The sequence below is a fragment of the Nyctereutes procyonoides genome, unplaced genomic scaffold (assembly GCF_905146905.1).
Source record: "Nyctereutes procyonoides isolate TBG_1078 unplaced genomic scaffold, NYPRO_anot_genome, whole genome shotgun sequence".
NCBI lineage: Eukaryota > Metazoa > Chordata > Mammalia > Carnivora > Canidae > Nyctereutes > Nyctereutes procyonoides.
The window spans coordinates 59905783-59927757 of NW_026575133.1; the positions used below are offsets into that span (position 1 = coordinate 59905783).

The 21975-nt window shown below is 33.4% G+C and overlaps 1 protein-coding gene across 2 annotated transcripts in view; it reads left to right on the forward strand.

The window, feature by feature from the left end:
- Positions 1–21975, forward strand: part of GLRA3 (glycine receptor alpha 3) — a 170885-nt gene that overhangs the window by 48018 nt on the left and 100892 nt on the right. For both annotated transcript variants that reach the window (XM_055300334.1, XM_055300335.1), the window contains exon 3: positions 4936–5003. In XM_055300334.1, coding sequence (XP_055156309.1) covers positions 4936–5003 — 68 coding nt within the window. The remainder of the gene's footprint in view (positions 1–4935; positions 5004–21975) is intronic.

Below are 21975 nucleotides of genomic sequence, written 5' to 3' on the forward strand. Positions count from 1 at the left end.
GGCTTTCTGCCATTAGGAGGAGCTTATTGCATTGGTTTGGAGGCATATTGAAGAGGCAAGGGCTGTGAGTCCATTTCCTATATTATAAAACATCATATTCCCAACTAGAAGTAGACTTCAATTAGCTACTCCTCCTATGACCCTTTGCTCTTCTATGGAAATGCATTATTTTCCTTATTTTACTCATTGACCTTGTATGCAAGCCTCTGATCAACTTGGGATGCCAGTGCATTTTAGAGAGAAGGCAAATTCCTCAGAGGAGCCTTCCACCAAACTTAATACTGCTACTTTCAGAATCTTCCTGGAATCATTAGGAAGTGCCATGAAGCCCAAGAGACACTGAAATGTATCCAAACAAATAGCACTCACTTCAGGCTCACAAAGCCTATACTGAATTTCCATTTTCATTCTATTTTCACCACCACCATGTAAAATTATAAAGTAATAATTAAACTTAAAGGGTGAGATGAAACAACATAATAAAAAATGCCTCATTTTGTATTCAATGTCCACAAAGAAATTAAAGTCCCTAAAATAAAGCCCCTGCCTCTTGCTAAATTAAAATAAGAAAAATCAACTGCCCACCCCCCTCATTGTTTTATTAATTCCAATTTCACCCAATGAGTTCACAGTCAGATGAAGCAGGCAGTCTTATAGTGACAACAATATACTGGGCCATGTTTCCCAACATGGATGCACTTCCATCAACATTTTATCGAAAGATGATTTTTTTTGAAAGATGAATTAACCCAAATACCAATGTCCTTGTGTTTTTTCTTTTCCAAAGGCTGTGTCTCAATAGAGCACAGAAGAATTTGTCTCAAGCTAAGCAATATTCCCTATATTCATATTACTGTTAGCAGCAAAAGAAAATAGCAAAGTTTGAGCATTCTCTAGAAAACAATAACTTTGAAAATATGAATGATTGATTTTAGCTTTTCAAAATTGCCAGGTACTTGTACATATTTTAGGGTTCAGTACTTTAGACTTATATTAAGTCAAAGGAATCTAACAGTTAATTGTGACTTCATACTGCTCTTGTGATGGGATAAAATAATCAGGATGTAAAAGATTCATGCTTTCTCCTCTGTCACAAATTGATGTATAAGACACCCTTATTGTCTTAAAAATTTTAAACATTTGTAAATATTTAGAAATAAAAAAGAAATATTTTTTAAAAATCTATCTACTAGTAGTCAAATAATTATAGCACCTCTTGGATTCAGGACTTTCATGAGATTTTCTTGTTCTTTAATGTCCATCCTTCATATTTAAAATAATTTATTTTCTATTTCTGTTTAATTTTACGTTCTATGCATCTTGATGGTCAATAGATTTTGGGCTCTTTCTAACTGTGCAGCATTTACTTTTTTTATTAGCATTGTTGATCAAACTTATAATAGGACACTCTCTAATCAAAATTAATGGCCTTGCATCTTCAAGGCCTAACTCTAAGTTCTGACTCTTCCCTATTTCTTCACTTTTAAGAAAATCTTTCATTTTTAGCCCTATAGTATAATGGGCACAGAGGTTCCTACTCTGAAGTTCCTTAGGCCAGTGATTTCCAGCATTGTTGTACATCTGAATCACCTGGGGAACTTTTACAAATATTGGTGTTTTGGTTGCTTGCCATATCATCTAGGTTAAAATCAGGTACAGATTTATTTTAAAGATTATTTCAATGTGCATAGAATTCATTGGCTTATGGATCATGAGCTTCATTTTTGAATAATTTTGTTGTTTTTTTCCCCGTCTTATTCAAGCAAGACAAATGGAAATGAGAAAATGAGTACAAAAGCAAAGATGAAAATTGTGCACCAGCAATCAAGAAAATGAAAATTGAAACCACAAATAATTTTCAACTATTCTAACTAATGAGGCATTGTTTTTTTTTTATTTTTTAATTTATTTTTAAATATTGGCACAAAGATTTTTTTATCTTTACAAAGGATTGAGAATTAGAATGGCTTTGTATATTTTTAATAGCAATACAAAAAATAATGAGAAATATCTTTAAAATTCAGAAAAAAAAACCTTTCAGCCTAAAATTGTATACCAAAATTAGGTGTTAATTGAGAGGGTGTTTAAACAAATTGTGAACAAGCAAATTCTCCAAAGCTTCATATCCATATGCACCATTTCTCCAAAAATTACTAAAGGACATGCTCTACTAAAATGAAGAAATAGGGGTGCCTGGATGGCTCATTCAGTAATGAATGATCCGAGGGTCTCAAGATGGAACGTCACATTGGGCTTTCTGCTCAGTGGGGAGTCTGCTTCTCCCTCTCCCTCTGTGTGCTTGTTCTCTCTCTCACTCACTCTCAAATAAATAAATAAAATCTTAAAAAAATACAATGAAGAATTAAACGAAGAAAAATGACAATATGCAGGCCAAGAAAGGAGATCCCACCAAAGAGAAGATAGAAGTAATCCCCAGTATAATGATCATGTGAGATCATAAGATCACTGCTAGGCTCCAAAACAAAAAAGTCTCATTTTGGAGTAAATGCAAAGGACAATAAAGCTAATAAAATATGTGATGAATCTGACATTGAAACATAATTTAGACATTTTAGAACTTGTGGGTAAGTTAATGATACATATGGAGGAAACGATGTAAAATATGTAAAGCAATTATCAACCGCCAGAAAATGTTTTTCAGGACAGGAAAAGTAGCCATAATTTATTGCATGACTTAGTTGGAGGTAATATTCACCTTGTCATGATATAAAAAGTATAAATGAATCTAACAACAATGACAATGCAACAGTATCTGTGTCCTAGGAGGACAGAAAAAAAGGTTTATGTTAATAGGGATGGTGATAATGTTTGATAGAAAGCTAAATCCTCTTCTGCTGTGGAGGCATCCAAAAGTGGAGCACTTAAGAGTAGCAAAATAAACTCATTATTTAAAGAAAATTAGGTAAATCCCCAAAGAATCCATTAAATAAATTGAAGGGATTATCTCTAGTGAGGGGGACGTAGAGATACAGGGCAAGGGCTGCTATCTTAGATAAGGTTTTTGTGTGTGGCATTATCTATTAGGTGAGTTTAACTCATAGAGTTATTTTAATCCCTACCACATACTATTTCAGCTTCATAACAAAGTCAGTAGCCAGATAATGGAATCCTTTGGATGTAATGTTATGTGAAGATCGTGGGACAACCTGATATGATGCGGAAAAAGAATGATTCCTAGAATCAGACTGGTGATTCAAATTCTAAACGTACTATTTATTAGCACCTATGTTATCCTCTCTGAGCTTTAATTCACTATTTTTAAAATGGTAATATTACCCACTGTCAATGTGATATGGATTAAATGGTATCTATGAATCTGCACAACACCTGGTAACGAGAAGTACTCACCAATTTATAAGATCTTATTCCTTCTACTCTGCTAGGTAATAATCTCATTGGGTCTTCTTCAATTTGGTGTACACAGTTTTAAATATTTAGTAAAGGAGTAAATAAATGGATCTCATAAAAACAAAATTTGTTGGTTTTTTGATGAATGCTAAATCAGGCACTTATAGGGGACTTCTGGAATGGTGGAGCGATGTTCTCTGTAAATTCACTCCTCCAAAAAAAAGCAACAGAAATACTGGAAAAATGGTCAAAATGAACCTTAAAAGGCTCTGAAAAGCTTGCAACACACTAAGGAATGTGTAATTAACAAACCAATAGGCTTCTCTAGAAACAGAGAGTATTTAAATAGGTTCCACTCCTGAGCTCTTGGTAGCCTTGAAAACCAGAAGCCTCTCAACCACAGAAGCTGTACAGTCCAGGAGCCCAGCATGTATCAAAGTCCGGCCCCTCAGAAAGTCCATCTCCACAGCTATGTTACTTTAATCTGGCCTACTCCTTAGAGGAGTCCCACTCAGAGGGCTTATCGTTATTGGGCTATGACTGGGAACTCTCCCAGTAGGGCAATCCTATCCTTGGGCATTTGTTGAAAATGATTACAAGAAAAGGTTTAACACTGCAGCTGCCTAAGGCTGTGATACCAGTTGGGCAAACAAGAGCCTGAACAAAAATTTTTAAAAGATCTGAAGAATGAGATGCTCCTAGGCAGCTTTGAAAAGCTCTAATATCCTCTTGTAGGTCTAGAGAGTACACACAAGTGTAAGGCTGTGTCCATGCCTAGGAAAGACCTGGGAGGTCCCCCAACCTCTCACCTTTGGCTGACCTCAAACCCTGTGCAAGAAAGGAAGTGAAGGTAAAGGCCTGAACACTAAAGGCATCCCTCCAAACAAACATGAAGTCCCTGGCAAAGGGTGGAAGATGTATTGACTCAGGGCAATAAGGAAATCTGACCAATCACTAGTTGACCACTAAGGTCACTGAGCAGAGACCTCAGTGGCTGCACACCATAGGGAAATGCAGACATTTTTTAGGTAAAGTGATTATTTAGTGTGATTAGTGACTTACCTGGATAAGTCACTAAATAGCAAAGTACACCAGCAAAGAACACCAGCAGAGACCATTTGTGGGATGCAAGTGAAGGTCTGGTTTCCAGAGTTGCCACATTGTATTATCTAATGTACCCAGTTTTTAACCTCACAAAAATTATGTGACAAAAAATATGCAGCAAAATAGGGCCCATAAATAAGGGGGGGAAATCAATAGAAACAGCCTGAAGGTGTTCAGATGTTAGATTTACCAAATCAGACATTTACAAAGTTACTAGAGATATCTAATCAAGGAAACTGAGACTAAATGAGATTAATGACTTGTATAAGGGCCAGCATCAGTGTTCAAAGGAGACTATGAATTTGTGATTTTCAGTTCAGATTATTCACAGAATCGGGGCGTATACAAATATAAAAATACAGATTTTCTTTTTTAAAAAATAAAATAAAATAAAAAATTAATAATGAAAAGCATGGAATTATTTGAAAATAAAGAGCCCTTATGTTTTCATCTCTCTTTCAGGTCCTCCTGTTAATGTCACATGCAACATATTCATAAACAGCTTTGGCTCCATCGCTGAGACAACAATGGTAGGCATGTTTACTTTGTAACAAGTTTCACACTAAAGTCATTTGTAATTACATGAATGACAAATTTTCTTCTGTGTTATGTAATTTAAAGCCAAAATTAATATAATGATATTTTTAAAAACAAAATTAATGGTATAATTAAATTATAATCAACTGCAAATAATAACGTTTCATTTGGTGATGGTATATTAGAGAAATAAATATAAGTGAAAACAAGATTGATTTTTCCCATTTTGGTATTTAAATATTACCTCAAATTAAAACTAAAATTTTACCATATAACTTATTTCTTTTCTATGCTTTTTAACAACCAGACATAAACATAGGAGTAAATAATTTCATGTTCAATAATTCTGTATATTTATAATATGTTTATAATATTATTTTAAGTATTTTATTTTGTTTCTTTTCCAAATGAATATAATATTTGCTAAAATATCATAAATATTTTGTGAATTGTGGTATATGCCTTACTTTACTGAAATTCATTGGACAGAGACTTCATTACTATGTAATCGAGAACATTTTATATAATGAAGTTATTAAGGCCAAAAAATTATCATTACAGAGCAAATTTATTCTAATTTGAGTTTTATAGCTTTCTCTAAAGATCATGTTGTATCACTACTTTGCACTGCAGCCTTTATTGTGCATTTTAGCTGAAATAAAATGCAGAGATAGACTCATGAATCACTGGATATCTGTAAAATCAGCTAGCAGGCAACTTTTTTTTTTTTTAAATTGAAACTGTATGGTGGTTCTTAAATTACCTAGAATTACACTCCATTCCTAAATTTAGCGAGTATAATTTGCATTAATTTTCAAAGTTGATTTTAGCTAAAATAGGATGTAAAATACTTAAAGATTTATTAGCTTCCAAAACCATTATTAAGTAGAGAGCTATGTTATTGTACATACCTCAGAACGACTTAAAAGAAAATTTTCTAAGGAAAAATAATCTAATATGTAAATTATTATGGGTGGATGTAGAGATGTGCATGTGCATACAGGATCTATCTCAATAGGAAGAGACTTAGACATCATTTTTTTTAATTCTCTTTTTCTCATGTATGCAATATTTAGTCACTTAGTGGCATCTTTGTGGTTTTATCAAACTCAATATAATACAATTATAGTAAAAACAACAGTGAAGAAGAACTGAGCTCACATATTTGCATTATATAGAATTATCTTAAATACAGTGTATAAATTAATATGAATGTATGGGCAGCCCTTGTGGCTTGGCGGTTTGGCGCCACCTTCAGCCCAGGGCGTGATCCTGGAGTTGCAGGATCGAGTCCCACATCAGGCACCCTGCAAAGAGCCTGCTTCTCCCTCTGCCTGTGTCTCTGCCTCTCTCTCTCTCTCTCTACCTATCTATCTCTCATTAATAAATAAATTTTATAAAAATCCTTAAAAAATAATATGAATGTGTGTGTTTGTGTAAACACAGAGAAAATGCATATAATTTGCTTACATAAGCATAGTGTTGTTCTGGTGCAATTCTGATTCCAAAATGACTATAATGCTGTTTTAGACTCTGATATATTCTAGATTTTCATTGAATATCTGGCTGTGATTTATATCCTGCATTTGTACTATTGGGGAGAAAAATTTTCTTCTACCCTCAAGATTCTCTTGGCTGGTTTAAAAATTAAATTGACATGAGACAGGTAACAGAAGAAAATCAAATTTAATAACATGCACCAGAAGAATTCACATAAACAGAAAAGATTCCAAAGACAGGCAAGATGCGGTACATAGGTCATCCTGAACAGAAGGGGAGAGAAGTCTGGGACCTCAAAGCTAAGGAAAGCAATTTACAGGAAGATGAAAAAGAGTAAATGTTTGGTAAACAAATGTTTGCTGGCCAACTCAGAAACAGTGGGATATTGAGAGGACTTTGATCAAACAGGCCTTGCTGGTTCCTACCTATCTACCCGTCCTACTTCATATTATAACTATAGTTAACTATGGTGCTAGCTCCCTTCCTGGAACAGGTCTTCTGTCTAAATTCTTTTAAGCAGTTAGTAAAAGAAAAACTTCTTGAGTTTTCTGTTTCTTAAAAATAATCAACCTAAAACAATCCATATGCCAAAGAGACACATTTTGGGGTGGAAAATTTTTTCCTCTACCACACATTGCTAGTCCGAATTGTGTTTAAAGATGAAAGAATCTCTGTTGGCTTTTTTCTACTTAGACTTTTCAAATTGTATTTCGAGCTCTGGTAACTTTCTCATTTTAATAGCTGCTATACACACTGTAAAATCTTGAAAACCTAAAAATATGTTTATACTTTCTCTTTATTTAGCAAGATCTCTTTCACAAAATACTTCGAGCAGCAATAGTTGGAAAGATTTACAGCCTTACTTGTCTTTCTGGGGTGAAGGAAGAGTCTTGGGAAAAAAGAGAAGACGTCACCAAATTTCCTTCTCATTAAAACCAGAAAGATTGTCAGGTTCCGGAAGGTCTTTGCTTTTTATAATGTAATTCATCAGTCTACTGCTAAATGGTTGTGGCGCACTATATAGAGGATGACTTCACCAGCTAAAATTTCTTACCTTTATGGAATGCCTGGATGACTCAGTGGTTGAGCCTCTGCCTTAGGCTCAGGGTGTGATCCCGGTCCCCAGATTGAGTTCTCTGGATGGAGAGAACTCCCCATTGGGTTCTCTGGATGGAACCTGCTTCTCCCTCTGCCTGTGTCTTTGCCTCTCTGTGTGTGTCTTTCATGAATAAATAAAATAAAATCTTTTTAAAAAATTAAATTTCTTACCCTTAATAATTTTAGATTCTCTTTATTTTGTGTAATATTAATATTATTAAAATAATCTTACACAAAAAGCTTGCAGAATATTGCAAATATACTCCTGCAGTGACTCTTCTTGGTTTAATTTCCCTTCTCTGACATAGGAATTCTTTCCATCTATACATATTCTATCATAATGTATTTTTCTGGAAATCATTTTTAGCATCTATCATCTTCCTCTTCAGAATCAAGCAACATCAATGAACAGTAATCAGGCATCTCAGAGGTTAAGTATTAAAAATTTACTATGTCTATGTTGGTTATCTTTCTTTTTAGTCTTCTAAACTTTTAAACAGGTGATATTATTTCTACTCACATAGTCAGATTTAATATTTTAAAAAAATTTAATGATATCATATAGAAGAACTGCAATATGGTGTCCATGTGCATAGGAATGGAGAGAATTAAGACTTATTGTTATATTTATATCTTAAGATTCATAGAATATTTTCCTACAACTGGTTTAGATTGGTATATTTTATTCAGTTTCTGCCATCACAGCTCTGCAACTAAACTTTGTCTTGTTATTGTAGTTGCTATAATGTTGTTCAAATTAATTTATTTATATAAAACCATTTATATATTTAAAAATATTTACACTTCTTATACTAATATAGTTTATTTTTGTTTTTTACAACACAAATACCTAATTCAACTATGACAATGTATTAAAATTGTGAGGATGGAATTTCAAATTACCTATAATCATTAGTGGATGTTGTTGCACCTGAGATCTCATATCTAAAATAAATCCAAATAATTCTCCCAATATATATGTCTTTGCTTAACAAAGACATTAACTGTCTTCAATGTCTGTTTACTGACCAAATAATTAAGCTCCCACTGCTGGTCTAATTTCTCACCATTGTATCTCTCCTCTTTTTTAAATTCATCTTTAGTTCCATTTGAGATAATTATTTGATTCTTGAGAAAATCTCTCTAGTAGATATTCTATATATTTACCCATTTGTTTTAAAAAAAACAAGTTATTCAAAATTTATTGTATTTTGCATTTTCTTCTTGCACGAAATTTGTTTTTTTTTTTTTTAATATTTTTGTGTGTTGGGGCACCTGGGTCTCTTGGTTGGTTAAGAGTTTAACTCTTGATTTCAGCTCAGGTCATGATCTCAGGGTCCTGGGATCAAGCTCCTGGCACATCAGGCTCCATGCTTAGCAGGGAGCTTGCTTGGAATTCTTTCTCTTTCTGCCACTCCTCCATTTGTGTTCTTTCTCCCCTCCTCTCTCACATAAATAAATAAATCTTTTTAAAAAATTATATGTGCATCTTTCCAATAACATAAATTCTAATTTATTCTTAACTGTGGAACTTGTTATTTCCCAATATTTATTTGTCTAATTAACCTAATATAGTTCCAACCATTCTCATTTGAGTACAATTTTATTATTCTTGACACATAATGGTGAATGCTTTTCTATAAATATCCTGAAATTTTTAAACTTCCCTATTTGTTTTACATTTGAGTTATGTGTCATATATGATGAGATTCTCTAAGGACATGTTCAGCCTCCATTATTCCAAGTTCACATTCTTAAGCAGGCAGTGTTTTAACAACTATTGGAAGCCACAGTTCTTTAAAAAAATTTTTTTTAATTAAAGATAAAAGTGGTTTACCATCATTAGAGTCATTCTTGTTCTCCTTTTGTGATATGACCTTGGTAAGGGAGGTATGTCTGTCCTACCTTCTAAACATGTGGTAATGAAAGAGGCTCATGATTGTTTTTATTGCTTCTATGAAGGAAGCTTAAGATCACATTAATGTGACTCTTGAAAAACCTGTTATGAGTTGTGGATAAGGCTTAAATGCTAGGATGAAAGCATTTGTAAGTTGGACTTTTTAAACAAACAAACAAACAACAAACAAACAAACATATCTGAATGTAGTAATTTGGGTGTGTATGTATAGCACTTTCTCAAACTGAATATACTAGCTTAACCTCCTATCTTCAGAAAACAGATGGCTCTCCATCTTGTTACACATATGTTAGAGTTAGAGAAGTACTCGGCTATCTGCCTTAAGTCAATATTTACTCATTGAACCATTACTTTTAAGTAGTGCTGAAAGAATAAATTATTCTTACAAAATAAAAACAAAAAAGGTTAGATAGTTTTGATATAATAGGTTTTCAGGTGTCTGTAGACAGAAATGTATGGGAGGTTTGGGTAAGAGCATCTGAAGATCTGCTGTGATCTCACAGAATTGTCAAACTGTACATTTTCTTTATTTTTCACATAAATGATGGGTTCACATTTTAGTTGCAACAATAATCATGCATATGTAGATACTACTTTGAATAATTTGATGATTATAATCTCCAAAGAAATCTAAAACTAGTATACCATAAAAGATTTACAGTGTCCATTACAGATTCTTAATGGAAAATCCTACACATTATTTTTTTCGAAGTATATCTTAGTTGTTGTAATCAAATAGAGTTATTACCTATGCAAAATACACTTTGCATAGAAAAGTAACACTAATGTGCCTATCATCTTAAGAAAGTAAACATCAAAAATAAATTGAAGCTGACCATGTACTCTTGCCCCAGACACTGTTTCCCTACTTTTCCAAAAGAAGCTTTTTTCCTGAATTTGATATTAAGACATAAATTCCATTCTACAATCATGAAAACATGAATAAAATGGCCATACTGTAGTGTCCACATGTAATTTGATTTTTGGGCTCAAATTTATGTTTTTTGAGATAAGCCTTAGGTTCTTCCATTCATTTTCATTTCAGGAAGTATTCCATATTGTATTTGTATTGTATTTATCCATTCTACATTTGCTGGACATTTTGATTGTTTTTAATGTTTTTACCACTATGAAAACCCTGGATTGAAAATTGTTGCACATTTTCTTCTACTATGCATATGCAGAATATTCTATAGGATATATACCCAGGAGTGGAATTATTTGGCCAAAGGCTGTATTCTCAGAAGTGAAATTATTTGGCTCAAATATTACCAAATTTTGCTCCAAAGTGGCCATTCTGTCTTAAACACCTGCTATTAATTTTATGAGATTTTCTATTGTTTTACATCTCCCACAGCTAATGTTTACTCACTTTGGATATAATTTCTGTTATTACCTACTTCCTTGATTAAATAGTGTGGTTATGTGTTTTTCTTGATTTTTTTATTTTTGTCATTCTGGTGTCCTTGGTGCAAAATGACTTTTATATCTTTTGTATATTTATGTTTGTTTGTTTTTATAATGTATACACCAACATACACTACACACACACATATATTATTCTGAAGATGAATGCTTAGTTACATGCATTTGAAATACCAATTTTGCTTTTTTTTCAGTATATTGATGATGTCTTTTGATGTATAAATTATTTCATTTTAATTTACAAAATCTACCCTTGTTTTACTCATTGGTTTGTGCTTCATTGTCTGAAGAAATCCTTCTCTCATCTAAGCTCATAAATACATTTTCTTCTAAAAGCATTTTTGATTTTCCTACTTAGGTTTTAGTTCACCTGGAATTTTGTGTTGTGGTATATTTATATATGATGTGCAGTAGGCATTTACTTTTATTTCACAATCGAATAATTACTTCTACTAATCTGCAATTGTACCTCTTTCATATGTAATTATATACATATATACCTATATATTATATAATATATATATATTATATTGTATATATTAAATGAATCTGTTTCAAAATTCTTAATTTTGTGCCAATGGTCAATCTTTCTATGCCTGCACCAATATTATAGTTTTATTTAATGTAGTTTAAAATTGGATTTGATATTTAATAGGACAACTTTCCTAATACACAGTTTATTCTTTTTCAAAGTATACTTGACTCTTCTTGGAAGTTTGTTTTTTCGTATCATTTTTGTATTATCTTGTCAAGTTCCACAAAATAAACTTGAATATGTGGACGAGTGTTGAGAGAATGGTCACCTTAAAATATTGAGTTTCCCATCCGTGAATATATCTCCTCTTTATTGAAATATTGTTTACTATTATTCAACAAAGACATACAAAATATTTTCTAAATCTTTATTGCTGGTATGTTGAAATATGATTGTTTTATACATTGTTTTAATATGCTCTCATTTTAGTCCTAAGATTTTCTAGTTCCTTCATGCAATCTTTTTATCTATGAATAATATATTAATTTATTCCTCCTGGTCCTTATATACTGTCCATGTTTTACTCATCTTGCTGTTTTAGCAAAAACAGTATTGAGTGAAATTGATATTGTTCCTGGCTTTAAAGGGGAAATTTATGGTATTTCTAAAATAAATGTTTGCTTCAGTTTGGTATAGATCTCCTTTACCAGAGTTAGGGCCCTCTTTCTACAGAACACAGAAATCATTAAATACAAAACGATCCCCAAAACAAGTAGTAAATCTTCTAATCCATGAGCTAGTATATCAATTTATTTATCTTCTTCCATTATTCTCAGTTACATTTTTCAGAGTTTGTCATATATTTTATTTGTTCCCAAGTGTTGATGTATGGTCATAAATATTACATTTTTTAATTTTTAAAAATAGTTTTATTTTAGAATAGTTTCAGATCTACAGAAGAATTGCAAAGATAGCATAGAGTTCCCCCATACCTCCTTCCCAGTGTCCTCTATTATTAACATCTTGAATTAATATATTTGTCACAACTAATGAACAAGTGTTTGACACATTATTATTAACTGAAATCTATATATATATTTTAGTATTTACTTTTTACTTCTAATGTCTTTTACTGTTCCAGGACTGATCCAGGATACTACATTATATTTAGGTGTCCTATCTCCTTATACTTTCCTTGTATTTTATGGCCTTAACAATTTTGAATATGGGACAGGTACTTTGTAGAATGTCTCTCAATTGACTTTTTTTAATGAGTAGCCTGGAATCATGTAATTTGGGAAGGAAGACCATGGAGGTACAGTGCCATTCTCCTTACTTTATATCAAGGGTATGTACTATCACTTAGGACAGTATACACTCTCATTAATAATGACTTGTCAGACTTCACCACTGTAATATTAATCCCTTTTTCACCTCTGTGGAAAAGCAGTGTACAGACCTTACTTAAGGATAGGGTAGGATTATTCTCCATGCCCTTGCAAGGATCATGTCTGCATATTATTTGGCATTTTTCTATATAGAACTTTTATCTACTCTTCCCCATTTAAATATTTGTCCGATGATTTATTTATACCAGTATGGATTCATAGATATTTATTTTACACTTTGGGTTGTAATTCAGTATTATATTATCTATGATGTTCAAGTCATTACAGTTTTGGCCATTGGGTCCCCATTCAGTTGAGTCCTGTGTCCTTTCCACATATTCCCATAGTTCTGTTTTTGGAGCACTTTCTTGCATCCTGCCACTAAAAGATGTTCCAGACTCATCTTGTATATTCCCTGCTCCAGCCCTAGAATCAGCAATTTCTCCAAGGATCCTTGGTCCCTTTTATTGGAGAACAGTATTAGAAACCCAGATCTGGTTACTAGGTATGGTCATTGCTAACACAGTGTCATTGTTTCTGTGCCCTCCCAGCAGACAGAGCTTGGAAATGTGTGTGTGTGCAAATGTTATAATTTAAATTATATTTCCCAATTGTTTCTATGAACATGTAGACAGAAAATTATATCTTGGAATATTAACATACATCTTAAGAACTTGATAACTTAGGTAGTTCTAGTAGTAGTTTGCCAATTTCTTTGTATTTTCTATGAAGATGTCCATACAAACGGTTAAGACATTTGTACATCTTCTTTTCCAGTATTTATGCTTTAAATCTCTCTTTCTTTTCTTCCCTCTTTCCCTTTTTTTCCCTCTTATTTTATTGCACTGGTTCACAAGTCCTGTACAATGATAAATAAAATGGATGGAGAATTACCACCTTTGTCTTTTTTTCTGATGTCTGTGAGAAAGCATGCAATATTTTGCAATTAAGAATGGTGTTAACTGGGATCCCTGGGTGGCGCAGCGGTTTGGCGCCTGCCTTTGGCCCAGGGCGTGATCCTGGAGACCCGGATTGAATCCCACGTCGGGCTCCCGGTGCATGGAGCCTGCTTCTCCCTCTGCCTGTGTCTCTGCCTCTCTCTCTCTCTGTGACTATCGTAAGTAAAAAAAAAAAAAAAAAAAAAAAAAAAAGAATGGTGTTAACTGTAGATTTCTCTTAAGTGCTCTTTATCAGATTGAGGAAGTTTTTTCCATTACTTGTACACTGAGATTTTTTTTTAAATCATGAATAGGCATTAAATTTTACTCAATGCTATCTCAGCATTCATGGAAATGATTGGCTTCTCCATCATTCTGTTAGTATTATGGATTATATTTAATCAATCAAGTATATATTGATTTTCAAATATAAAATCATCTTTGCAGTTCTGGTATAAACTCCAATTGATCATAATATATTCATCTTTTTATATATTGCTGGATTTAATTATCTGATATGGTTTAGGATTTTTGTTTCTATGTTCATTTTGGATTATTTATAATTTTCTCTTCTTGCATTGTCAAGAGCAGTGTCTGGTATTAGTATTATACTATTTTCAAAAAATTAGTTGGGAAATATTCATTCTTCCTCTACTCTGTAAGATAATTTGTGTAAAATTGTCATCATTTCTTAAATAAGTCTGATAAAATTTAGTAGTAATGCCATCTATGCTGGCCATTCTACTTGGGGAATGATTAAAATTATAGATCCATTCTTGAACAGATAGAAGACTATTCACTTTTTCTATAGAAAAAATAGAAAAATAGCAAAAGTTTTTGTTTTTTATGAAATTTGTCCATTTCCCTAAAAATTTCAAATTATTGACATAAAGTTATTTATAATACCATAGCACTTCATCTGAGGGGATCTTATTAATGCCTCCATTTTCAATCCTTTCATTAAAAATTTTGTTTTAGCTCCCTTTCTTCTTAGTTTATATATGGATTTCCTTTATCTGCTAGGAATTTTTGCTGCTTTCTGAACCTATAATTAATGTTAATCTTTTAAGAATAATAATACTCAATTTTTATCTTTCCATCTGTTCTTTCTGTAAAATCTATTACACTGAATATTCAGCACCTCATTCTCTCCATCAGAATTTCTATCTCTTTCCGTTTCTGTGATGTACATTCCCTATATTTAGGAGTTATCATTGGTAAATTATTGGAAATCCATAAAAATCCCCCCAAAGCTGCACTTTCCTATCAGTCCATTTTAGACTCCTTCATAGCAAATACCTCAATTCATTCACGCACTATGATGGTGGCAAATTTTTCTTATACTACTTTATTTGACTTTAAGGATGGCATTTAATTCCTTGTGCTGATTCAAATTAGACTTCATTTACATCCTATTGTTTTATTCAATTTAAAGTGCTCTTTATCTTTTTATTTTTTTTAAAGATCTTCTTTATTTATTCATGAGAGACAGAGAGAGAGAGAAAGAGAAAGAGAGAGAGAGAGAGAGAGAGGCAGAGACACCGGTAGAGGGAGAAGCAGGCTCCATGCAGGGAGTCTGACATGGGACTCCATCACGGGTCTCCAGGATCAGACCCTGGGCTGAAAGAGGCACTAAACCGCTGAGCCACCCAGGCTGTCCAGTTCTTTATCTTTTTAATATTTTGTTTAAATCCACAGGTATTTTTTTAGAATTGTTTTTTATTATAGGCTCCATAGAACATCAATCTACTCTGCAATATTCATTATTATGCCATTAACAACTAGGATAATTCTTAGCACAAAGTAACTCTTGAATATCTATTGTTGAATATATTTATACATGTATTCTAGCTAACAAAGAGTATTTTTTTTCTAAAAAGAAAACTTTGCTACTATGTCCTTGTCATAGCATATAAACACTTTGTTATTTATACTGCTTTGCAATATGATCTCTTTTTTTTAAGATTTGTATTTATTTGAGAGAGAGAGAGAGAGAGAGAGAGAGTGTATGTGTGTGTATGCGTGCACAAATGCTTGCCTACAAGTGCACAGGAGTGAGGGAAGGGGCAGAGAGAGAGGGAGAGGGAGAAGCAGACTCCCCACAGAACCAGACATGGGGCTTGATCTGAGGACCCTACAATCATGACCTGAGCAGAAATCAGATGCTAAGCTGATGGAGCCATCCAGGCTCCCCAATATAACCTATTTTTGCAGTTCTGGTCCTGGTCACTGTTTTAAATTGATGCTACAGTCTCTTAAATATGAGCTAAGTGATTAAGTATACAATGAAGCTACTGTTTGCTAATTTTGCTAAAATAAATGTAGCTTTTTTATTAAAAAAATTCCTTGCAATTTTATCTTTCCTCAAAAAGCATTTGCTTTTTCAGAAGAGAAACAATTTCATTAAAACATTAAAATTTTATATGGGGGAGCCTGAGTGGCTCAGTTATTAAGCATATGACTTGATTTTGGCTCAGGTCATGATTTCAACTTTGTGAGATCAAGTCCCACGATGCTCTCTGTGATGAGCCTGGAGCCTGCTTAAGATTCTCTCTCCTCTTCCTCTGCCCTTACCCTTACCTCACTGAAGAGCACAGATACGGACATAGACATGCACTCTCTCTCTTGTTCAATTAAAAAAAATGTGTGGAGAGTTTTCTATGATAAATTAGAGCTCCTACCGTTTGTGCTTATGGTAATCAATAATAATTTTTAAAAATTTAAAATATCAAGATGCAAATATTTCAGATATCAACTAAGTTTAACAATATTTTTAAAATGACAATTAGAAGGCAATGTGTGTAATTTGAAGGAAAGTCCATTTTTTCTTTTGGCAAACTTTTCCAAAACTGAGTTATTGGTCCTTTGAATCTATTGTCAATGACTAAAGTTCTTGTAAAGATTCATTTAATGAGTGTCATAATAGTATTCAATGACTATTCCTATGTAAATCATATTTCTAGATTTAATAATACTAATGTAGCATATGATTAGATGGACGCTATTCCATTTCCTTTTAGGATAGCCTGAAAGCATCCTGCTATCCATTTAACATTAATATTATGTCTGTTAACATCTTATCCTATCTTATTTTTCCTACTTTGAGTAATGGGTAAAGCCTAACCAAATATAGCAATGGCATTAGTCTGAAAGATTTTTAATTTCAAGCATGAGTAACCAGTGAGTGGCAGCATGAATGTGTTCTGAACCATCATTTATAAGAATGAATTGGAAATAGGGCATATTTATGGAAAACATTACAGAAAGAGAAGTATGCATGAAGGTTACACCTCCTGGTGACCCCATCTGAAATACAAATAAATCTCTGCCTGATGTAGTCATTCACAGGACCATCCTTACATTCACAGCAATGTGATTTGCTGATCCTGTTTGCTGATCCTGTTCACACAGGTAAGTTTCTCATAAAGAATATCACAAAGAATACAATTGCCTAATTATGCTGCACTGTTGTTAAAACAAACATGATATTTACAAGTATATTTCCAATTCTATGGGGGGAAGTGCCAAAGAAACTAATAACCACAGAAAGAAAGCTTATGTGAAGGGAGTTGTCAGGCACACACTTCTTCAATTTCTTTCTTTTATTGGACCACACATTTTTGTAGAATTTTGTAGAATTTTCTGTTACTCTGGCTAGCATATTGAAAGGTTAATTGTATTTTGTTTCTGCATTTGAAATATTTGGGTTAAGTAAAAATGAGGAAGATTATAGGGGTAAATATAGTGTCACTTAATTTAAGTCTCCTCTCTGCCTAGTAAAGCTAATTTATAATGGAAAGTGACTATTATCTGCACGTGGTCCTCTCTAGAGGACAATGTTGTATAGAATTCACCTGCTACCAGAGCAGTTAGGCACTTGTTGGCCACCTCACATGGCATAGAAAAGATCTGATTCTCATGAACAGTTCACAGCAATGGTATTCATCTTCAAGGTATTTATTATCATGTACCTTTTTCTAAGAGAATTTGATTTTCTAAAAGAATACACTCCAAAATGTCATTTCAACCTCTAAAGATAAAATGGGCATCGAGATAGGGAATTGTGTTCTCTAAGATGATTGGCACTAGTCATAATTTGTTACTTAGTCATGAATTTAGCATGTCAATTAATGTTAAGTACTTGGCAATCAATTTAAATTGCAAATAGCTCTTCAGCTGTGATGCTGAATCTCTGACAGATGAATGAGTTAAAGTTAACACTGACACTCTCTAGACCAGTTAGATGACACGTTTCAATTGCTGTGATGAAACTAGCAGCCTATCTACAAAACAAGCCAACTATGCTTCACAAGGGCTCAAACAAGCCAGACGACAGGGACCTGGGGCTGTGCCACAAGTGCCCTGTCAAGTAGAACAGATGTAGGCATCTAGTTTAGCAGTTTGAGTTGTTTAGGGAGTCAGTTGGGAAATGGAAAACTTCTACATAACAATGACAGTGTGTGTGTGTGTGTGTGTGTGTGTATCAAATGAGTTTAATACTTCAAGATTTGGTTTTAAATATATAAGGAAAGTAATTTTATTCTCCATCTCAAAAAAGAAGACTTGAAATAACAAACTACTGTTCTACGGGAGAGCATGAAGGCATATAGATTTATTACATATTATAATATATTATATATTATATAATAATACTTATTATAATATGTAATATATTATATTAAAATAAATATTATATATTTTATATATTGTATATTCATATATATTTGAATATATATATATGTTCGTAATAAATCTATGATCTGTATCGTCTTTTAAAAATTCTCCTTAGTAGTTTCTTGGAATGTTGCCAATACTCTAGAAACTAGCTAAAGCATAGGACAAATAATCCTTTCATAAAGGTACATTAAGAAGCTTAATTAACAAAAATGAGCTTGTAACATATATCAACATGAAGTAGATAGACTGCAAATATTCACGGATGAGTCTTGGGCAACCTTCATCTAAAACCCAATCAATTATCTCTTAGATGATAATGAAGTCTTATTTTTCCCCTTAGGGTAAGTTTGGGAGTGCTTTCTCCTCCTTTACGTTTCCAGCCCTACTAGGACTCTTCTTTCTACAGATTTTTGGAATTAGTGAAGAATCCTCTCTACATTTCCCTATCTGAACTCTCATCTTGCTCTCTCCCACTGAGTGAGAGTTGCCTCCATACCTTAATGGTGTTAGGAGGTTATGTATCACTTCCAGACCTCCAGGAAGCCTCTGGCCTGGCACATGACTCTTCCTCTGAGGTAGTAAGGAAAAGGTTCACCCCTCTTTGAGCTAATGGGATGAAATTTAACCCCACTAAATTTAGCCACTAAAATGGTTAAAAATTCTGATTCTAGGTATATTTTACTCTTTATCATATTTTAACTTGCTTTAAAGATAATTTTATTCCTCACTCATGTGCTATAAAATTAAATATGATTAATCAAAATATGACAGCTGATCAAAAAAGAAATGAATAAGCTCTGCTTCACATTTTTTTCTTTAGTTTTCTGTAAGGTAATGTTCCTCGGCCATTTTTTCCCCCCTTATGCCTACCAAATGAGCCTTTTTAGACACTGATTTCCCTAATTGCCCTTCTTATGAAATTTTCATACTTCAGATATACCATGTATCTGTTTATATACTCTATGCATATCTCTGAATTATGTGTAAAAGGAGTAATATTCTTTTGTAGTTTACCAAGAACCAAGTTTTACTCCCTCAGGATGACTATTGTCGTTGCTGAGAATGTATACTTCAAAGTATATATTTACAGGGGTATTCAGGAGTCCAATTGTGCAAGGCGAATATTTTTATTCTCGTTGCTTGGTAGCATACATAACAACAGGAGAAAATGGGACAAAAGCACTGTGCATTCTGAGGGGGAAGGGATACATTTTTATGCCCTTAGCTCTTTGCAAAACTCGTAATTCATATGAACTGGAGTTCAAGCTATATTCTTTGTCTTATTAATGTGTTCATTTCTTTTTTAGATGTTATTTCAAACTTTATAGGCATGCCTGCATATAAACACACACACACACACACACACACACATCCCTAGACTAATTGTAAATACATTCAGATTTGTTTCAGATTTATTTTCCATGTCTGACATGAGGGCCAGATTTGTTTCCTTTTTATGTTTTACTTTTACTCATATAACCGTCATTGCATCATATCTCTCACCATTTAATAAAATTGATCTGAAAATATTTCCCACGTTGTGCATTCCTCAAGCTCTGTTCCAGTGGCAACAAATCTTTGCAAGATACCCAAGGTACATATGATATTACTGTCATGGCTATGGCAGAAGAAGTTTTTATTAAGGTATAATTTACTCAAAAATAGAAGAAACTGTCTTAGACTTCTGAGGGGAAGGTTCTTCATGAGGCATTTTTTAAGAATTGCCTGAAAATTTCCGTAAGTACTTGAAGGTCAATTCCTCTATTAGTTAAGCTTCCAACAGAGTGATGCCCAGACCCCAGATACTAGGCCTCTATCCTGCCCTTCCTCCCACGTCCATTAACCAGGATGTGCCTTGGGAGTTATTTTTTCAAAAACTTATTGCTGGTTGCAGATGTCATGTTTCACATACCATTGTATTTTCCTGCATAGCACTTGCAGTAAAACATTCTGGGGCATTCTTTTCTCACCTATGATGCATCTTCCATTTTCTCTCTCCCTCCATAATTTGTCCACCTTGATGCTCTAAAACATTGTTAAAGTTTCTTAGGGTTTATCTCCTATTCTCTGGCTCTTATAAGGATATCTGTTATTTTCTACTCACCTATTTACTCTAGCAGCATGATATTGTCAATATAGTACACCATCGGGATGTCTTGTGATGCGGGATGATCAGTGTTCCTCCTAGACTTAATGATGGCAACTGGGCTACAGAGATGGATCTACCCCTTCTTTGCAAAACAGCAAAGATATTTCTACCAGATAAAAGCTAATGCTTCTGATGTCCTCTGCTTAAGAATTTAGAAGAAGTGTATTTAACACATTAGTCATAAACCAAGTGCCAGTGGTTCTATTGGTTTACTCCAACAAAGAGAGTATATACATGGAAACAACAGCTCAAATTGTAGTAATCAGCTGGATAAAGTTAAGAAAATCCATTGTACTTTCCCAAGATTAAAGTATCTTCTGCGTAGGCCAAAAAAGGAAAGTTAAATGGGAGTATTAAAGAAATCACTACTCCATATCATGTAAGTCACTTGAAAGAGTCATTAATTTCTTTGGCTCCCTCAGGATCCACCACTGCTCATCACTAACTCTATTGGGAAGAAAAAGGCTTTAGCGAATTCCATGTGGGTCTTTCCACCTACAAAAATTCTTGCTCCACAGGTCCAAGAGATTATATAAGAATTCTGCGGCTGGCTATATATATACCTATATATATGCCATTCACTTAGGAAAGGAGAAAATAAAACAATGGATTCACAGAAACATTGGAACCAATGTCAGATAAACTCTTATCAAAATTCCATTATTATCTGCCTCTCATACCCTGTTACTCTGACCAGTTGACAAGAGTAGAATTTTGTATGCCTAGGAACTGGAATGAACTCAGAACAATGGTCCAGTGTTCTCAGAAACATTATTCCTCATAGCTCCTGTTCCTCAACATACAGTCAAAATAAATTGCTGTGGGTCTCTGTAGGAAGAATCATGGCACACATGTGTGATGTTCAACTCCAGAGGAGTTTGAATCTGTGAACTCATTCATGTTTTCTAATTTAATGAAGTTTTGTGCCTTTCTTGATAACTCAAATAAATCCTGTTTGTCAGTTCTCAAGTTATTTGTTCAGAACAAGTAGAATCTTCCTTAATGCACTACCTCTATATTTCAAGTCTTATTAATCAACCATTTATAATCAAAGATCACTAGGATATTCACATGTTCTGAATACCCACTTCAACTCTTCTCCAGTTTTGTAATCATGTCTATTTTGCCTTGGGGATTAAGTAAATAATGCTAGGTGATATCTGTCACTCTGATAATTTTCATTACTTATTGAAATCTGGGAGCACATTTCAGTGGCAATATTTCTAGCTTAAGAGGACAGCTATCATAGTGCTGTTTTAAAAATGTCCCTTCACTTACCAGCGTATTTTTCAAAGCCCTGATAAATGAGTCCTCTTGGGGTACATAGCTGTGGGGAATGAATGAATCAGTCACACATTTAAAATCCATTTCTATATCCCTTATTTCCTAAGTCTTTG